This window comes from Tinamus guttatus, unplaced genomic scaffold (assembly GCF_059628265.1).
Source record: "Tinamus guttatus ecotype Peru unplaced genomic scaffold, ASM5962826v1 Tinamus_guttatus_pri_ptg000261l, whole genome shotgun sequence".
Lineage (NCBI taxonomy): Eukaryota > Metazoa > Chordata > Aves > Tinamiformes > Tinamidae > Tinamus > Tinamus guttatus.
Genome location: NW_028288795.1, coordinates 975,362 through 991,248, shown reverse-complemented (window position 1 = coordinate 991,248; position 15,887 = coordinate 975,362). Strand labels below are relative to the sequence as shown.

Here is a 15,887-nt window from a genome sequence, read left to right as displayed (position 1 = left end):
CCTGGGACCGGGCCCAGGACGGTGCCTCTTCACCCCGGAGTGAAAACGGAGCCAAGACCCAGTTTTGGGAGGGATTCGTGTAGTTTCGGGTGAGGTGCAGGTCCCAGAATGAACCCGCCGAGATCCTGCTGCGCAGATGGAGCGGGAATTCGGTGCTAGCTAGGAAATTCCTGTGGAGGTGACAGTTGCAGCAGGTACATGAGGAAGCCCCTCGGTTCCCTGCAGAGCTGGAAGAGCAGGATACGGCGTTTTATGATGTTTCTTACCCTTGATCACAGCGAGCGTTTCAAACACCCCCTCTTGCCTCCCTGTTGAATCTGGCCCGTAGGTACAAATTCTTCTGCAGTGCAGCTATTTCACAAGATTTAATCTCCGAGGAGCATGCCAGGAAAAGAGCCTTGGGGAACGGCAAGCTGCCGGCTTCCTTGCCGGGCCAACGGGCCGGGCGATCCGTGACCCCTCCGGAAAGCACGTTAGGGTCTCCTGATGTGTCGTGATTGGCTCTTTTGGCCAAAAACAGAGATAAGGCACAAAGGGTCTGGAGGGTTTTGCCCAGGCTGCCGGAGCTGCTCCGTGGCGAGGCCAGGAATAGAAGCGCTATCTCCGGCTCCTGCTCGAGCATCCTTATCTGCCGGCCGGAGCAGGGCGACTGTGGTGGAAGGAGCTGCCACCGCGCGACCCGGTGCGGGGCCCCGTTTTCAGAGATGGCTCCGAATGGTGCCGGCCGGAGGTGCGACGAGTTGTGCAAAACCAGCGCGCGAAGGGCTGGACTGGAGCCACTTCTTCCCTTCCCGTGCAGAAATGACGCTGTCGTCGCCGCTCCCCTGGGCTGGATGTGAGCGGGTCGCGCGGAGACGAAGGGCTCCCCGTCCTGTTCCCCTTTCCTCGCGTTGTCCCCTGCGCTGTGGCTGGGGGAGGTTTTGCAGCCCGGCTGTTCTGGATCTGCATCTCTCGGCTGAGATGTCGGCGAGTCCCGCGGCAGAGAGGCCGTGCGAATCTCGTTACGCGTGAACCGGTTTCATGCTGCGTTTGTGGGTGCGAAGAACAGACGGGGGAAGCGAGGGCCTGCGGAAGGTGTGAGACGTCCTGCTTGTGCAAGCGCTGGCGGTGGGAAAACCTCCCTCAGGAGCTTCCCCGAAGCAGCGGCTGCTTCTCCAGAGCTGTTTGGTGGGAGCAAGATGTGAAACCTTCCGAATGAAGAAGCCCTTGGGAGATGTCGGAGCCGCGAGCGCGCCGGGGCCGCTGGCAGGGCTGGCGCTGCGTCGAGCGGCACCGCCGCAGCACCTTCCTCCCTTCCTTTCTTCCCGTGCGTGCTGTGCAGTTTCCATGGTGACCAAGACCTTAATTTTGCGCGTGCCGGGGCGAGCTCGGCGTTTTGGAGAGGCTCTTGTGCCTTAACTTCCCGTTTCCTTTTTCACGTGCTCGCGAGTGGGTGACTAGCACGCTCCCCGGCAGGTAGGAAACGTTGCAAGAATTCCTTGTTAAAAACCCATTCCAGATTGATCCCTGCGAGGGGGCCGCGTGGAGCGTCGCCTGGCGAGTTGCAGGATGACTCAACTTGGGATTCTGACGCGCTCTCCGGTGCGATAAGGCAGGAAAGAGCCCGCTGCAGCTCAGGGAATTGAGGCCAGCCCCCTGTTTATGGTAATTCTGAAATAGTTCATTTGGGCGTAATGCCTCCTTTTACAGTTGATTCTCTATTGCAAACAGATTTTCCGATAATGGCACCTGTGCCATTCAGACGGGATCATTATTGTAATAGCAGCGAGGATTGTTGCGGCATCGCTACGTGGAATTTATGTAGGATCGTTATAATGACAGAAGTAATGCCATAAATAAGAGTGCTGTAGCAGCAGCGTTAAACCCCCGTGCGCGAGAGAAACGACAGCTCGAGTTTGAAGCGGGGCAGGTAACGAGTCGCAGGAAACGGCTTTGCCGGGGCTGGCTGCGCTGGGCCGGCCGGCCTGCGCCTTGCATCTCCCCGTTCCGGGCTGGAAATGTGGGAAAACTGCAAATTTGGGAAGTGAAGCTGGGGATGAGAGCTCCCTGGCAGGACGCTGGTGCGAAGAGCCCATCCTGGCCCTGGCAAACCCGCAAACCGGGAGGAAAGGGAGCCGGGCGGGCGCCGAGCCGCTCTGGTTGCGGCGCTTTGGAGGATTTGGCGCAGGGTTTCACCCCCCCTCCTCAATCCCCTTCTCTTTCTGTGAACAAATCCCCGGCGCTGGGTGCGTTGCCTGAAAGGCCGCTCTCGCGGCCGGCTTTAGCGAGCGCGGATAATCCAGATGGCTAATCTGGAGCGCGCTTTGGCTAGCAAAATCCCCCTGGCAGGCGGCGAGGAGGATGCCGGGAAGCGGGTTTGCAGCAGGCGCATTTAAACAAAGTCGCCGCTAATGCCGCGACGGCCGAGCAGCCCCGGCACAGATGTCTTACTTGGGGATGGATGTTTTTTTTGCCTTCCCCCCTTAGTAAAAATCCCTTTAATTTGCCAGCGCTGCCCGCTGCTTTGCGCCCTGGGGCCGCGGGTGCTGCCCCGCTTTGGTGTCGGGATGGAGGGTGCCGCGCGCGGTGGCCCCGGGCGGCCGCGTTTGGTGGCAGGCGCCGCTTTTGTGCGTGGACATCTGGTGCCGGCCGAGGGGCCGGATTAGCGCGGCCGGGGGCTGCGGGAAGGGCCGCGTTGGGCTTCGGCGCTCGCTGGAGGAAGGGAGAGAATTTGGGGATTAGGGGAGGCTTTTCCCGCAAGCTGCAAAGCGCCGGGGGGAGGACCTGGATAAGGGAGCAGGGAAGGAAATAAAAAAACAGTCTTTGCAGTTTCCTCAAAGGAATCTTCCTTTGCTCGCTCTCTAAGGGACATAAATGTGCATTTAGAGCAGGGATCAGGAAAAAAATCCACAGCAAATCTGGTGCCCCCGCGGCTTGGCAGCCCCTGGGAACGGCAGCTGCCCCGTGCCGGGCTCCAGGGTCACTCCGCTCCTTCCCCGCTGCTTCCTGCAGATCCAATAACCTCCTCCTCTCCCCGGAGATCAGCTTAAGTTAAAACTTTATCCTTTACTTAAGGCAGGGAGCGGCGGCCCCTCCTGGGGGCTGTCACAGGATCTGGGTAGTTTCCCTGCCCCGTCCGTCTGTCCGTCCGCTCCCCACGCGCCAGATGTGCCGCGCTGCAGAGGGGGCACCCAAACATCTGCCCATATCTCCTGCAGGGAAAGAAAATCCTGAAGAAAAGCCCGATTTATTTATTTATTTATTTATTTGCAAAGCGTTTCTCCAAGGGCAGTTGTTATAACGCGGTCGTGCCCTGGAGAGGGGACACTGCTGGTTTTGTCGGGCTGGGGACAGGAGGGTCAGTGCGTGGAGCAGCCTTAGCGAAGCGCCGTCCGGCTCCGGATCCGCTCCATGCGGGAGCGCTGCCGTCCGGCCGTGGAGCCGCTCCGTGCGGGAGCGCTGCCGTCCGGCTCCGGAGCCGCTCCGTGCGGGAGCGCTGCCGTCTGGCCGCGGAGCCCATCCGTGCGGGAGCGCTGCCGTCCGGCTCCGGATCCACTCCGTGCGGGAGCGCTGCCGTCCGGCTCCGGAGCCGCTCCGTGCGGGAGCGCTGCCGTCCAGCTGCGGATCCAATCCGTGCGGGAGCGCTGCCGTCCGGCTCCGGATCCGCTCCGTGCGGGAGCGCTGCTGTCCGGCTCCGGAGCCCATCCGTGCGGGAGCGCTGCCGTCCGGCTCCGGATCCGCTCCGTGCGGGAGCGCTGCCGTCCGGCTCCGGATCCGCTCCGTGCGGGAGCGCTGCCGTCCGGCTCCGGAGCCGCTCCGTGCGGGAGCGCTGCCGTCCGGCTCCGGAGCCGCTCCGTGCGGGAGCGCTGCTGTCCGGCCGCGGAGCCGCTCCGTGCGGGAGCGCTGCCGTCCGGCTCCGGAGCCCATCCGTGCGGGAGCGCTGCCGTCCGGCTCCGGATCCGCTCCGTGCGGGAGCGCTGCCGTCCGGCTCCGGAGCCGCTCCGTGCGGGAGCGCAGTTGTCCGGCTCCGGATCCGCTCCGTGCGGGAGCGCTGCCGTCCGGCTCCAGAGCCGCCTGGGATGGCTCCCGGCCGCCCTGGCTGCGGGGCCTTGGCTGTGCTTTGGGGACTCTCCAACGGCCTCTGGAGAGCTGCAGCCCAAGCAGGGCCTGGGACAGGGCCTGGGAGGGCTCCTGCCGCCCAGGAAGGCTCCGCTCTCCCAATCCCAGGCATATTCCAAGGTTTTGCGGGGCCCTGTCCTGGGAATGGCGCTGGAGATGCCCATGCGCTCCAGCACGTGGAGCGAGAGCCTGGCGTCGGCCCCGTCCTCCAGCACGGCTGGATCCGCCGTGGGCAGCGGTTCCTCCGCTCCAGTCCCGGCTCCTCCGGTCCCTGCCAAGCAGGAGCCATTCGGAGCCAGGAAGGGGCTTCACGCAGGCAGGCGGCTGCTCCGCACGGAGGGAATCCCGCGGCCTCCGGCGTTCCCGGCAGCATCCGTGCCGCATCCCGCAGGATGGAGCCCTTGGCAGGAGCCCTCTCGGCGCAGCCGCAGCATCGTCACCTTGCGGCAGCCCCGCGCGGGTCCCTGGCCGGCCCCGACCGCGCGGAGCCTCCGCGGGGCTTAATAGGGAAGATGAGTGACATGTCGAAAGTGGCTTTGGGTTTTACGCAAAGCCAATGAGCCTAAGCCGGCCGCTGGATTTGAGGTTGTTCAGCAAGATTCAGTGGACGACGTGGCCCTCGGGAAAGCGCCTCGGCTGCAGCGGGAAAGGGCAGACCCGCGCGGGAGACTTGCTGTGGGGCCCCCTTGTTTCCCTAGCGAGGGGGCGAGTGTGTTGATAGCAAAGCATTTGGTTTGAGCTTTTCAGGTTTTTTATTTTTTCATTTTCGGTTGACTTTCGGGGTTTGGCAGCACCCTGGCTTGGTCTGGGCTCCTGGAATATCTATGTAAATGTGGATTTTGGCCATGAAAAGCCAAACGGTACTGGCATTTCGAGAGAAAAATACGAGCGTGGCGGCTCTTTGCCCGCTCCGGAGAGCCCTCCTGTAGGCAGCCAAATAAAAGTCTGGGCTCTAAGTGCTTTTCTGCAACGTGCTCGAGTTGATGGAGCGTTTAACAAACTTTCTTAGTGCGCAGTTGTTTATAGCGATGGCAAACGGCCGCGTGCCGCATCCGAGTCTCCCTTCGCTTAACATCCCTGGGCCATCCCGGGTGGCTTTTCCAGGCACATCCTGGGGTGGCTTCCCCCAGAACGGCCCCTCTGGCAGCAGGCCGGGAATGCTGATGTAGGGCCGGCGATTGCAGAGAAGTGGTTGGGTTTATTTTTATCTGTTATTTATTTATTTGTTTTTAAAGACGAATAAGCCCAGCGCCCTCCGCGTCCTTCCCCGCTGGGCCGCGAGTGCGGAGCGGGAGGATGAGAGCTCTCCTTGGAAAGCGCGGAGAGCTTTAACGTGGTCCCGGCTCCCTTGGGAATGGTTTTCCCGGAAGGCGGGAGCGGCGCGGTGGCCCCAGGGCCGCGATGGTCTCGGCAGCTGTGACCCATTGAACCGGAGCCCGGCGGCACCAGCATCCGTGCCTGTTGCCAGGAGTTTGGGATCTGCTCCGGGCTGGAGCGCCGTGATCCAGGGAGCTTCAGGCAGCGCCATGAGGGCGCATGGGGATCGCAGGAGCGGAGGAGAGGGAAGGGCAAGGAACAGACCAGGAACGAACCCCCCAGCGCAGCCGCCAACAGCAGGAGCGTCCTGGCGTGCTGGAGCTTGTCCTTTCTGTTAGATTTGGACTAAGTAGGTGTAAAACCCAGTAGTGGAGTCTGCCTAGCGCTCCAAAACCTGCCTCGGTTACCGGGTTTGTAGACCCGACTGTGACAGCAGCTCCACGTAGGCTGCGTATGCGCGTAACCGTGCGTGCACTCGCAGCACGTTCAGTAGCCAGGGGTTGTACAACACGGTTTAGATAGCCCAAGCGGAGCTGTGGCAAGGCCTCCCCGCAGCATCCTTTATGCCATCCCGCTGGAGATCTCCTGCGGGGCTTGGGAATGGTCGGGATTGCGGAGCCGTGTGTAGGGCTGGGCCGCGCGGTGCAGGACGGGCCCGCACGGCCTGCGTTTCCTTTAGAAATTTCCCATAGGGCAGGAGAACGACCTAAAACCTCTTATCCACGTGGACGTGCTCCGCGTGGGCCGTGGCTGGTGCTTTGGTGGCCGGCCGAGGCGTACGAGCAAATCTGCAACGGGAATCATCTGACTTGACGTTACTAAAAATCATCCCAACGTGCGGCAATGGGATCCAAGGAAATTCCATTTTCCGTTTCCAGTGACGGGCCCTCCTCACATCCCCCGTGATTTATGTAATTGCCGAGTGCCTTTGGTGGCTTGATGGGATTACAGCTCTGCATTACTCGATGGATAATCAATCACGATAAATGGTGTTTACTGCTTTGCCGCGGCGCGTGCGTGGAACAGCCGCGTTGGAGCGGGAATTATCCAGGAACACCGGGTTTCGTGAGTGGTTGGGGCTGGAGCAACTTGCTCCGTGTGTGAAACGGCCCTGTGGAAATAGGCAGTGCCCTGGTTTGCTTCGGGATCGCAGAGGCTCCGAGCTCCGTGTTGGCGCCAGGTTGCACCTGGAGCTTGGGATCCCCCCTTTCCAGCCAAGCCCACCGTTGGGAGCGTCGGGGTTTAGGAGGCCGTTCCGGGCCGTTTTGCAGCACCAAAGTTACTTCAGCTTTAGTCGATGGCTTTGGAGGGTGTCCTTGTCCCCTTGGTTGTGTGTGGAAATTGGAAACACTTTTCCATGGGTTTTTAGACCAGAAGTTAAAGCCAGGCTTTCCAAGGAGCAGCGGCCGGGGGGTAACGAACGTGCGGGTTGGGGTCCAGCGGGGCCGTTCCTGGCCCTGGCTCCTCCGTGGGAATCCCTTCCCTCTCCCTCCCTGCCTCGCTGCAAGGGGATCGCAGCTGCCGAGTAAGTATTAAGATAATAGTGTTATTACAAAGTAATTATACTGCAAGAGACGGAATTAAAAGTGCCGATTCGGCCCGTGCTGCTGACCGGCGCGAGGAGCCGGGCGCCGAGCCGGGAAGGTGCAGGAGATGGAGCAGAAACCCCAGAAATCTGCTGCTGTGGAGAGCCCCTCGCTGCCAGCTGGGCCTGAGAGTGAGCGAAGGGGCAGCCAAAGAGCTGGTAACGGAACCGTTCCCGGAGAGACGCGGGCGCCGTTAGGGCCCTGTGCTTCAGCGTGTGCCCGGGCGGGAGCTGCTCCGCGCCGATAACCGGGAGGGCACCGGGGCAGCGGCCGCCTGCAAAAATAAATAAAAAGAAAGTAAATAGTGTAAGCTTTCTGTCGGTAAGCGGCTGCACCCCGGCGCCTCTCTGTCAATGCCTCCGGCTGACGTTGCGTTTCTCTTTTGCTTTGGTTCTCCAGGAGCAGGTTGTTTGGAGGGCAGACCTCGGAGTTTCTACCCTTTTCCCTTTTAGAAGGGAACCACATTGGAGACTCTCGTTTCTCTTTTCCCGTCTCCCCGTTTTGCCTACGGATGCGGCGCGTTGGCTTCCCCCCTGCGGAGCTTGGTGCTGCCAGGCTTTCCCGGCCGCTCCGGGATGCGTCCCCCAAATCCGTGTTGTATCCATGCGTTCTCAGCCGCTCTCTGCTTGGCCTGGGGGCATCGAGGCCTCCAGAGCTGCTCAGAAGAAGAGCAAACCAAAGGATGGACCCTTGGGTGCTCTGCTGGGGTTTGCGGTGTCTATTTGTGATGCTTAAGTAATTATTTCTGCTTAATTATTTATTTCTGCCAAGGGCTTTGGTAGGTGCTCGAGCAACGCGCTGCGTTCACCTCGCTTTCTGATCTCGCAAGTGCTCTCAAAATGCGCAACAGGAGCGTTAACAATGAAACTGTTTGGGGGTTTATTAAGCTATTATAAAAGACTGAAAGAAAATCTGCCCGGCATTATGTTCTTTGCCGCTAGATCTTTAAATGAACGCGTTCCCTAGAGCAGCTCCCTTAGGAATCTTGGACATCCTGGGCAAAGGAGACGTCGGACAGGTGAGGAGGTGCCGGGCGTTCTCCGAAGCCGGGAGGAAGGTGAGGGTTTCCCATCTCCTCCTCTTCCTCCTTGGCACCTGTGTTGCACAGAGGCCGTTGTGTCCCCGGGGACCCCCGGCTGAGCGGAGCCGGGAGCAGGGAAGCGGATGGTGCCGGCGTTCCCATGGGAATGCTGCTGCGTGCTGCAGCGGGAGCGCCCGCTTGTCCCCTCTTGGACCTCCTGCAAGGTCAAGGTGATCACAAAAGGCTTCAAATCCCTGGAGCTTTCCGTAGCCCTCACTTAGGGCTTCCCCCACCCTGTGGCACGATCGGGGATGGAAAACATTCCATAGGACTTTCCATCCCCTAGGGATCCCGGAGCAGCTCCCTTTCCTCCCGCCCCTGTGTTTCCAGCGCTGCCCGGCCCGGCAGAGCCCATAAACCCTGATATAATGTTATTTACTTGTAAAAGGCAATTTGTAAAGATCTGTCTGGGGGCTGCTGTCAGCATTTCCATGGGATTTATTTCCTGCATATTTACAGTTTGTGGCATGTCTGCGCAGTTCCTCCTTCCCGCGCTGATCCGCGCTCGCTCGTTCCGTGCACGTCGCCGGCTCTCCCTGGTTTCTGCTTGTGATGGGGCCCGGGGCTCTCCCTGTTGTGCATTTAGCCACGTGCCCGGGCAGGGAATAGTTGCAGACGCTGCTCTGATGATAACCAAGGCCGTGGCAGACGGTTCGGGGTGGCCAGCGCGGGGCTGCGCTGTCCTAGATGTCCCCTGCTGCCAAACAAGGAGTGACCGGTGCCCTCCATCCATCTGCTTCCATTCCCGTCCCCCTAAACAGAAGCTCTTCCCGGGGCTGGACGTGCTCTCGGTGTTGGGATCCCGGCCGGCGGGATCGACGTCCAGCCCGTGCCGTGGATCCGCGCGGAGCCGTGCGCGCCGGCGGCTCCTCCGCCCTCCCTGCTCCTCGTGGAGTCGCTTGGCGCGTGGAGGAACGAACGCGCCGGAGATGCTCCGAAAAAAACAACACGAAATGGGAGAACCATTGATGCAGCGCTTTGAAAACCCTTCAAAGGGACCCTGTCAGAGAGGCCTACTTATCTTTTTTTGTTCCTCCTCCCTCTTTTTTTCTGTTGATACAATCTTGGAAGTGGGAGGATTTACAAAAACGCACGCGTTTTTCAACGTCATCTTCAGATACATTTTTTCCCCCTTGTAAATAGTGTGTGTGAGGCCAGATTGAGAAATGCAGAAGGCAAACACAGGAGCGTCCTCGTGGGCCTCCTCGTGTAAGCACCTCAGAGCCTGAGAACCACGGTCGTTGTTGGATGCATCCTGAGTGTATCCTCCGGCTTTCCCGCCAGGAACGGGCCCGTAAAACGGATCCCGCGGTGCTCCGTGAAGCCGCACTCGTGACTTGGAGCAGCCCGGTTCGTTCGGAAGAGGGAGGAGCATCTTCTGGTGTCCATTGCACCAGCAGGGCTTTGGGAAGCTCCCCCTCCGCGTCCGGCTCCAGCAGGACTTTCCTCAGGGATGGGACCTCTCCAGCAGAGCGACGCTCCGGCGCTCGGAGCCACGGAAGTGAGTTTGCCCGAGGTTTTCCCGCCGCAGGGATGCCGAGGACGCGGCTGTGCTCATGTTCTCCGCGTGCCTTGGAGGCTGCTGTGAGGTGTCTCGGGGCAGGGGGTCCCCGAGCAGACTCGGGTTTCCCTGCAAATGCCGAAGGAGGAACCCTGGGCTCCCGTTCCCGGGAACCCGGCGGTTGGCTCCGACCTTGGGCAGTGCCCGGCAGGTCAGAGCGCAGCCCGGCCAGGCCCCGGGTTGGAGCAGCAGCTCTGTGCTAAGCAGCTCTTGAAGCAACGCAGGGTTTTCGGGGGTTGACGCGCCGGTTTGGCTCCCGTCTCCCGGCCCCGCCGCTGCCTGTGCCGGGATGCGCTTTGCGGGGAGCTGCCAGCACCTTTCCCTTCGTTTTTCTGGCTTTGGAGAAACCGCGAGGCCTGGAGCGCCCTGGCTGCTCTGCCCGCCCGCCCCTGCAGCCCGCCGTCCTGTTTGAACTTGCTGCCTCGCGAGTTAAAAGGTTGTTTTGACCCTTCAGGATATTAAAAAAAAATATGTTTTCTTCACCCTCCCTCCCTCGGTTTTACGAGAGGGCAGAGCCAAGAGCTTTGTCCTCGGCAGCGGGAGCGTAATCCCAGCAGGTCGGGGCGCGTGGCTCTCCGCAGGGCTCCTTCCCGCCCGCGTTTTGTTCCCGTTGTTGTTTCGGGTTTGCCCCCGGCCGTCGCTCGTCGCTCCTCCCCGCGCACGTGCGCCGCCGCCGCGGGAGCGCCCGTCCTTCGGGACGCGGGGAAGGTGAGCGCCGGCCGCCAGCGGGAATCGCCCATTCCATACGTGTCCGAGGGAGGCCCCGGCACCGGGAAGGGCGATGGGCTCGGAAAGGGGGAAACGGAGGCACGTGATGGGGCTCCCGCTGCCATCCTGCTGTCTCCGGAGCGTCCCCCTTTAACCCTCCCTTCCTCCAAACCCCGGCAGACCAGCGACCCCTCTTTATTTATATATCTGTTTATTCTCCCCTTTCCCTTCTCCTCGCAGCTCCCCCTCTAAATACAGGGAGCGGAGCCGCCAGCTCTGTTTATCGAGCGCAAAGAGGAGATAAAATAGTGGAAAACTAATTTTTTCACGCTCATTGGTGGGAAAGATTAAAATTATGCAAATCCGGGGCCGCGCGCGCGGGGCCGCGATAAGGGCCCTGGCGCCGCCCGCTAATCCGCTCGCGGAGACGGCCCGGCCGGAGCCGCTGCCGGAGCCTCTGCCCGGCCGGATCCGACGCCTTTCTCCCCTCCATCCTCTGGGATGAGCCAACCGCAACACCCCCAAATCCCTTTCTTTAAATTTTTTTGCTCAAGTTCCATCTGCCCTTGTTAACTGGTAACAATTCTGGGGGAAAATCTGCCATTTTGCGTGGTCCTTGGGGGCCTCCAGGTGGGTTTTTCCCGGGGTTTATCCCGGTGCCGGCGGCGTCGCCGCTGCCCGCGGGAGCCCGGTGCCAGCGCGGCGGTTTTGGCCGGGCTCCTCTTCCCGTCGAATCAATATTTATTCACCAATCTGTTTGCTGTTGTCACCGCACGCTCCCGTTGCTTTCGGGGTGTTTTGTCCTGCCTCGCTTTGTTCCCCGCGGCTGTTTCTGGCTCCTCGTGGCCCTCGGGTGAGGCCGGACGCCCCCGCGACGGCCACGTGGTCCCCGCAGAGGGTGACGGGGTGGCCCCAGGGCCCCTTTTGGGGACGTTCTTTGTCCCCCCCGCCCCGGCAAGCGGCGCGCAGCTAAATTGAGCTGTGGCAGGCGGGAGTGCGAAGCGTGTTATTAGGAACAGGGAGCTCTTGTTCCGCAGCTGCCGCTGGTAATTAATGTTTGAGGAATTGCAGATCTTCATTAGGAGAACAATTAGATTAGCGAGAGAACCCGAGCGGGGGTGGGGGGGGATTAAAAAGCCAAATAAAATCCGAATAAATAAAATCACAAAATGGGAGTGTGTCTGGAGAGGGCCCAGCTCCCAGGGCAGGAGACGGGACCTTCCCGGCACCGCCAGGTCTTCCCGTCACTGACGGACAGGGACAAAAACGCTGCCTTTCCCGGGATCCCGGGCGGCGCGGGGAGAAGCGGGAGCGTTTCCTGCCCCGGCAGCGCCCACGGAGACGCTCCCGGTGGGCTGGGTACCCTGAGATGGGCAGGTCGTTGGCGCAGGGGGTCACCGCGCCGAGGAGCCTCCCGTGCGGCCGGGGCGCGCGCGGCGGCGCTCTTCCCGACGGAGCCGCGGGATCGACGTTGCTGCGCGTTAGTTCAGCGCCCGGCCGGTAACCGGGAACCAAAGCGGGTCAAAACGTGCGCCAAAACCCCAACGCTGGGCTGGTAAAGTGAAATGCACCCCGAGCTGCCTCCCCAGCAGCGCCTTTTCGAGGCCATCCTGTTGCCAGGATGTACCGGTGCGTTCCTGGCAGCCACGGCTCGTGGCACCGACTGGGGCAGAAAAGGAGGAAAACGGGGCTTCAATACGCGGCGTTGCGGCCGGGCCGGAGCCTGAGCGCGGCGCCGGTGCCGCCCCGTTCCGCCCGTTCAGCAGCCGCGGGGTTTTAGCAGCAGCTCCCGCCGCGCACGGGCGTTGCGGCCCGTCCCTGCCCGCGGGGCCGCTCCGGCGCGTGCCGGCCACGCGCTGCGGGCGCAGCGGGGAGCTCTGCGCCGCGTCGAGCAGCGCCCGCAGCCGGAGCCCTGCCGCGGCGAGGCGGGAGCCAGGGCCTTCCCGCCACAGCCAGAAGGAAAGCGCAGGGAAAACAAGCGGGGAGGCGGCATCCCGGCCGGCCTCGAGCGGGACAGCCCGGGCTCCGGGACTGGGAGCCGCCGGAGCAGCCGCCGGCCCCGGCACCGTCCCGGCTCAGCCCTCCCCTTCGTGTGGGAGACGCGCTTGGATTTTCCACCCCTCTTTCTCTCTCTCTCCTCCTGTTTTAATCTCCGTGGCTGGTGGGTCTGAGACACGGGATTCCTGCCAGAGCCAGGGAAGGGATTTGCTCATCCTCTGTCTTGCGAGCTCCAAAGCAAATCCTCCTTATGAAATTTAACCCCCGTGCAGCCTGGAAGGCCTGGAGTGGAAAAGTGGGGCCAGGAGGAAGAAGCTGGTGAAGCAGAAAGGGCTGGAGAGGCGGGAGAGCTCGTCCTGCACGGAGGGGCGGTGCGACCCGGCCGAGCCTTCCTCCTCCTCCTCTTCCTCCTTCTCAAGGTGCTGCCAGGCCCCGAGGGAGGGACCCGCACCCGGCGCCCTTGCTCCGAGCCAGGAGCACACGGGGATGTGCGGGGAGGAAGGCGGAGGGTGCAGTGGTCGGGCTCCCTCGGAGCCTCTTTCCATCTGCTTTCCCGCAGTTTTGGTTTCCAACGAGCCGATGCTGCCGTGTTGGGGCTCTCGGAGAGCTGTGGATGCAGAGCGGGATGCGGGGCCGGCCCAGGCCTGGTCCAGGCCTCTCCCCTCCGCCCGTGTTTGCTTCTCTGGACAGATAACGCTCGGCCTCTTGCTTGTAACGAAGTTTTTCTGAGCTCTAAGGAACTCCATGGCACATCCTGGGTAGGCCAACACAGCTGCCTGAAGCCCCCGTGCGCACGGCCACACATGGAGGCAGGAGAAGCCCCACAAAGGGTTTATGAGGCGTTTTCTAGTTGTTTCGTTCTAGTGAGTCTGAAATTCAGGCTTGTTGCTGCCTCCTTGCTGGGTATTTTGTGACGCCAAAGCCCAGGCGTTTTGCTCGCCGGCTCCGTGCGGGGCACCGCAGCGGCCCCGTCGAGCAGCGCCTGCCAAAGGAGCTTAGGGGAGTTAGGTGTCCAGCAGCCTCCGGAACGGGAGTTGCTGGGAGGAAAATCTCCCAAAGCACCTTAGTGGCTTAGGCTAAGTCGCTGTGACTCTCAATGGAACGTAAGCCCTTAAGAGCCGTAGGTGCTTTGGAGCGGTTCGCGGCTCCTGCGGCGCGCGGGATTTCGGGCACCCGGGGTGCTGGGCGCAGGGGGAGGCTGCTCCCTGCAAACACGTCTCACCTGGGTCGTTTTTAACAACCCTCTCCATGAGCGCGTGCGAGAGGCGCCCGTTCGCGTGCTTGGAGCGAGGGGAGATCAAGAAAGAGCCTTAGGGGGCTCTTTGCTGCGAGGATTAATCTTATTCCTGACCTGTGGCTGCCGGGGCGCGGGGCCGGGGCTTTGCTGCGCTGCATCCCGTCACAAGGACGGCGGCCTCGCTTGTGCCGCAGGGATCCAGGGAATTCGTGGGAGTTTGCGGATCCGGGGAGCAGCGCGGGGACCTGCCGTGACGCCTCCGTGCGCGGCGCAAGGGCTGGGAGCTCTCCCCGAGCGGCACAAACCCGCGGCCGCGCGCGGCTGACGAAACCCTTGCGATTCCAGTGCTCGGCGCAGCAATTCCCAGCCGGCCCCGCGCGGCAGCCGCGTTTCCAAACGTTGCGTGGTTGGCCCAGCTGTCAGGAGCACCGTGGGGAATGGTGCTCCGTCTCCCCCGAGGATGCGGCGCCGGCTCCGTGATCCCGGGGCGCTCCTGCTCGGCAGGTTGGCTCCACGTGTCCTGGTAGCCCTGCCAGCACTTGCCGGCTCCGCCAAGGGCTCGGGAAGCGTCACCCTCTGGCATCTCCTTCTCCAATCCCGGAGCTGTTGCCATATCCCCTTAACCAGACCTTCTCCATCGAGCCCATTATGTGCCGTGAAAATCCATCACTGGATTGAGGAGAGCGAAGCTCTTAGCAGCATTTACAAGGGACAGAGGGGTGTTTTGCTTGGGTTCGGAAAAGCAGAGCTCCTGTTTTTGAAACAGCATGTCTAGAACCAACATTGGCAGAGACTCCCAGCACTATCGCCCTGTTTTTCCCCTTCCCTGTGTTTCCTGGGACAGGGCTGACATTCCTGCTGGCGCTCGAAGGCCATGGATGCGGGCGAGCTCCGAGCGTGGCCCGGGCCTGCGGTGCCAGCGCAGAGCGTCTCGCCGCCCCGTTGCTCTCCGGGGTCTTCTTGCTTCTCCCCTTCACACCTGTGTGAAATGCAGATGCCCCTTCCCAGGGTGGCTATCGGGGGCTCAGGCGGCCTCGCTGGGGTGTCCCAGCCGGCACCTCCGGCTCCTGCTGCTCTTCCTTGCGCCGTCCCCTCCCCTGGCGCGCGTGGGAATTGGCCCTGGAGCGGCGACGGAGCCGGCCGGGCGCTCCGGGCCGTCGTCCCTCCCGCCTCAGCGCTTCCCCTTGTGCTCCCGCAGGTGCTGACGAGGCTCCGGAGGCGCCCTGAGTCCTGCTGAGCCAGAGCCTCCTGGCCGGGGCCGGCGGCCGCTGCGGAGGATGAGGATCCTTCCCGGCCCGGGGATGTCTTCGCTGCTGTCCCTCGTGAACCTCCTCTCCGTGCTGCTCGTGGGCTGCGTCGCCGAAAGTAAGTGGCTCTCCCGTCCCCTCCGCTTCCCCCCCGGAGCCCTGCGCTCCCCCTCGCCAGGCCGCTTGACCCGAGGAAGCGCTCGGTACCCGCTGACGCCCTCTCTATTTTCCAGCCGCCTTTAGTTTTCCACCCTTTTCCAGCTGCCTTTACTTTTCCACCCGTTCCCTTCCTGTTGTTCCCAGGGCTGTCCTGGCGGGACATCAGAGGGCAGCAAGGTCCTTGCAGGCTGCTTTGGTCCCCGAGGCTGCCGAAGGGCCGGGGGGAGCTCCCGCCGCCCCCTTGGCCTGTCCCGTTCCCGTCCGTGGGACACGGTGGCCCTTGCCGCACTCCTCGCTGGGGCCGCGTTCAAACCAGCAGCCACAGAAGGAGCATCGCGTCCTCCTTCCCCCCGCGTAACACGGTTCTTATCTTTGCAGTCACTGCAAGTGCCTGCAGTCATTACTTGAAAAAATGAAAAAGGAGAGGGGGGAGAAAAGAAGTGACAGTCCTGAGCAGCTTGGATGTAACGTTCCTTCCACACCAAGGCCGATCACTTGGGATCAGGGGGAAGAGGCTCTTCCAGGCTGATTGAATTAGGACTTTTTTCCTTGCGCAGCAAAGCTGCTTGAAGCTGGTGAGAGGGCTGCTCTGGTCAGCGCAGCCCTTGGCAGCTTTTAACATCATCGCCTCGTTATCAGGCTTTATTAAGATGACGCGGTCAGCGGGATGGAGCGGGATGGAGCATCCCGGACCTTTCCTTGCTGGCAGATATTTCTGACCGGCGCCTTGTCCGAGCGGGGCTGGGCAGCAAGGACCATGGCACGAGCCCTTTGCCCAGGTCTGTTTGGCCCTGGTTCTGCTCGGGTGCTGCAGCCTGTCCCCCCTTTAAGGAGTAGCAAAGCGCGAGGCCGAAGGCTCGGCCAGGCCTCCTCCTCCTGCCTCCTTCCTCTCCCA

The 15,887-nt window shown here is 62.0% G+C and overlaps 2 protein-coding genes across 3 annotated transcripts in view; one reads left to right on the top strand and one right to left on the bottom strand.

Annotated features, from left to right (window-relative positions):
- PTPRS (protein tyrosine phosphatase receptor type S) overlaps window positions 1-15,887 on the top strand; it is a 98,497-nt gene that overhangs the window by 10,163 nt on the left and 72,447 nt on the right. The window contains exon 2 of the mRNA XM_088527118.1: window positions 14,785-14,951. Within this exon, the coding sequence (XP_088383244.1) occupies window positions 14,864-14,951 (88 nt within the window). The 5' untranslated portion in view covers window positions 14,785-14,863. The remainder of the gene's footprint in view (window positions 1-14,784; window positions 14,952-15,887) is intronic.
- FAM32A (family with sequence similarity 32 member A) overlaps window positions 1-15,887 on the bottom strand; it is a 238,875-nt gene that overhangs the window by 157,308 nt on the left and 65,680 nt on the right. The gene's annotated exons all lie outside the window — the stretch shown is intronic.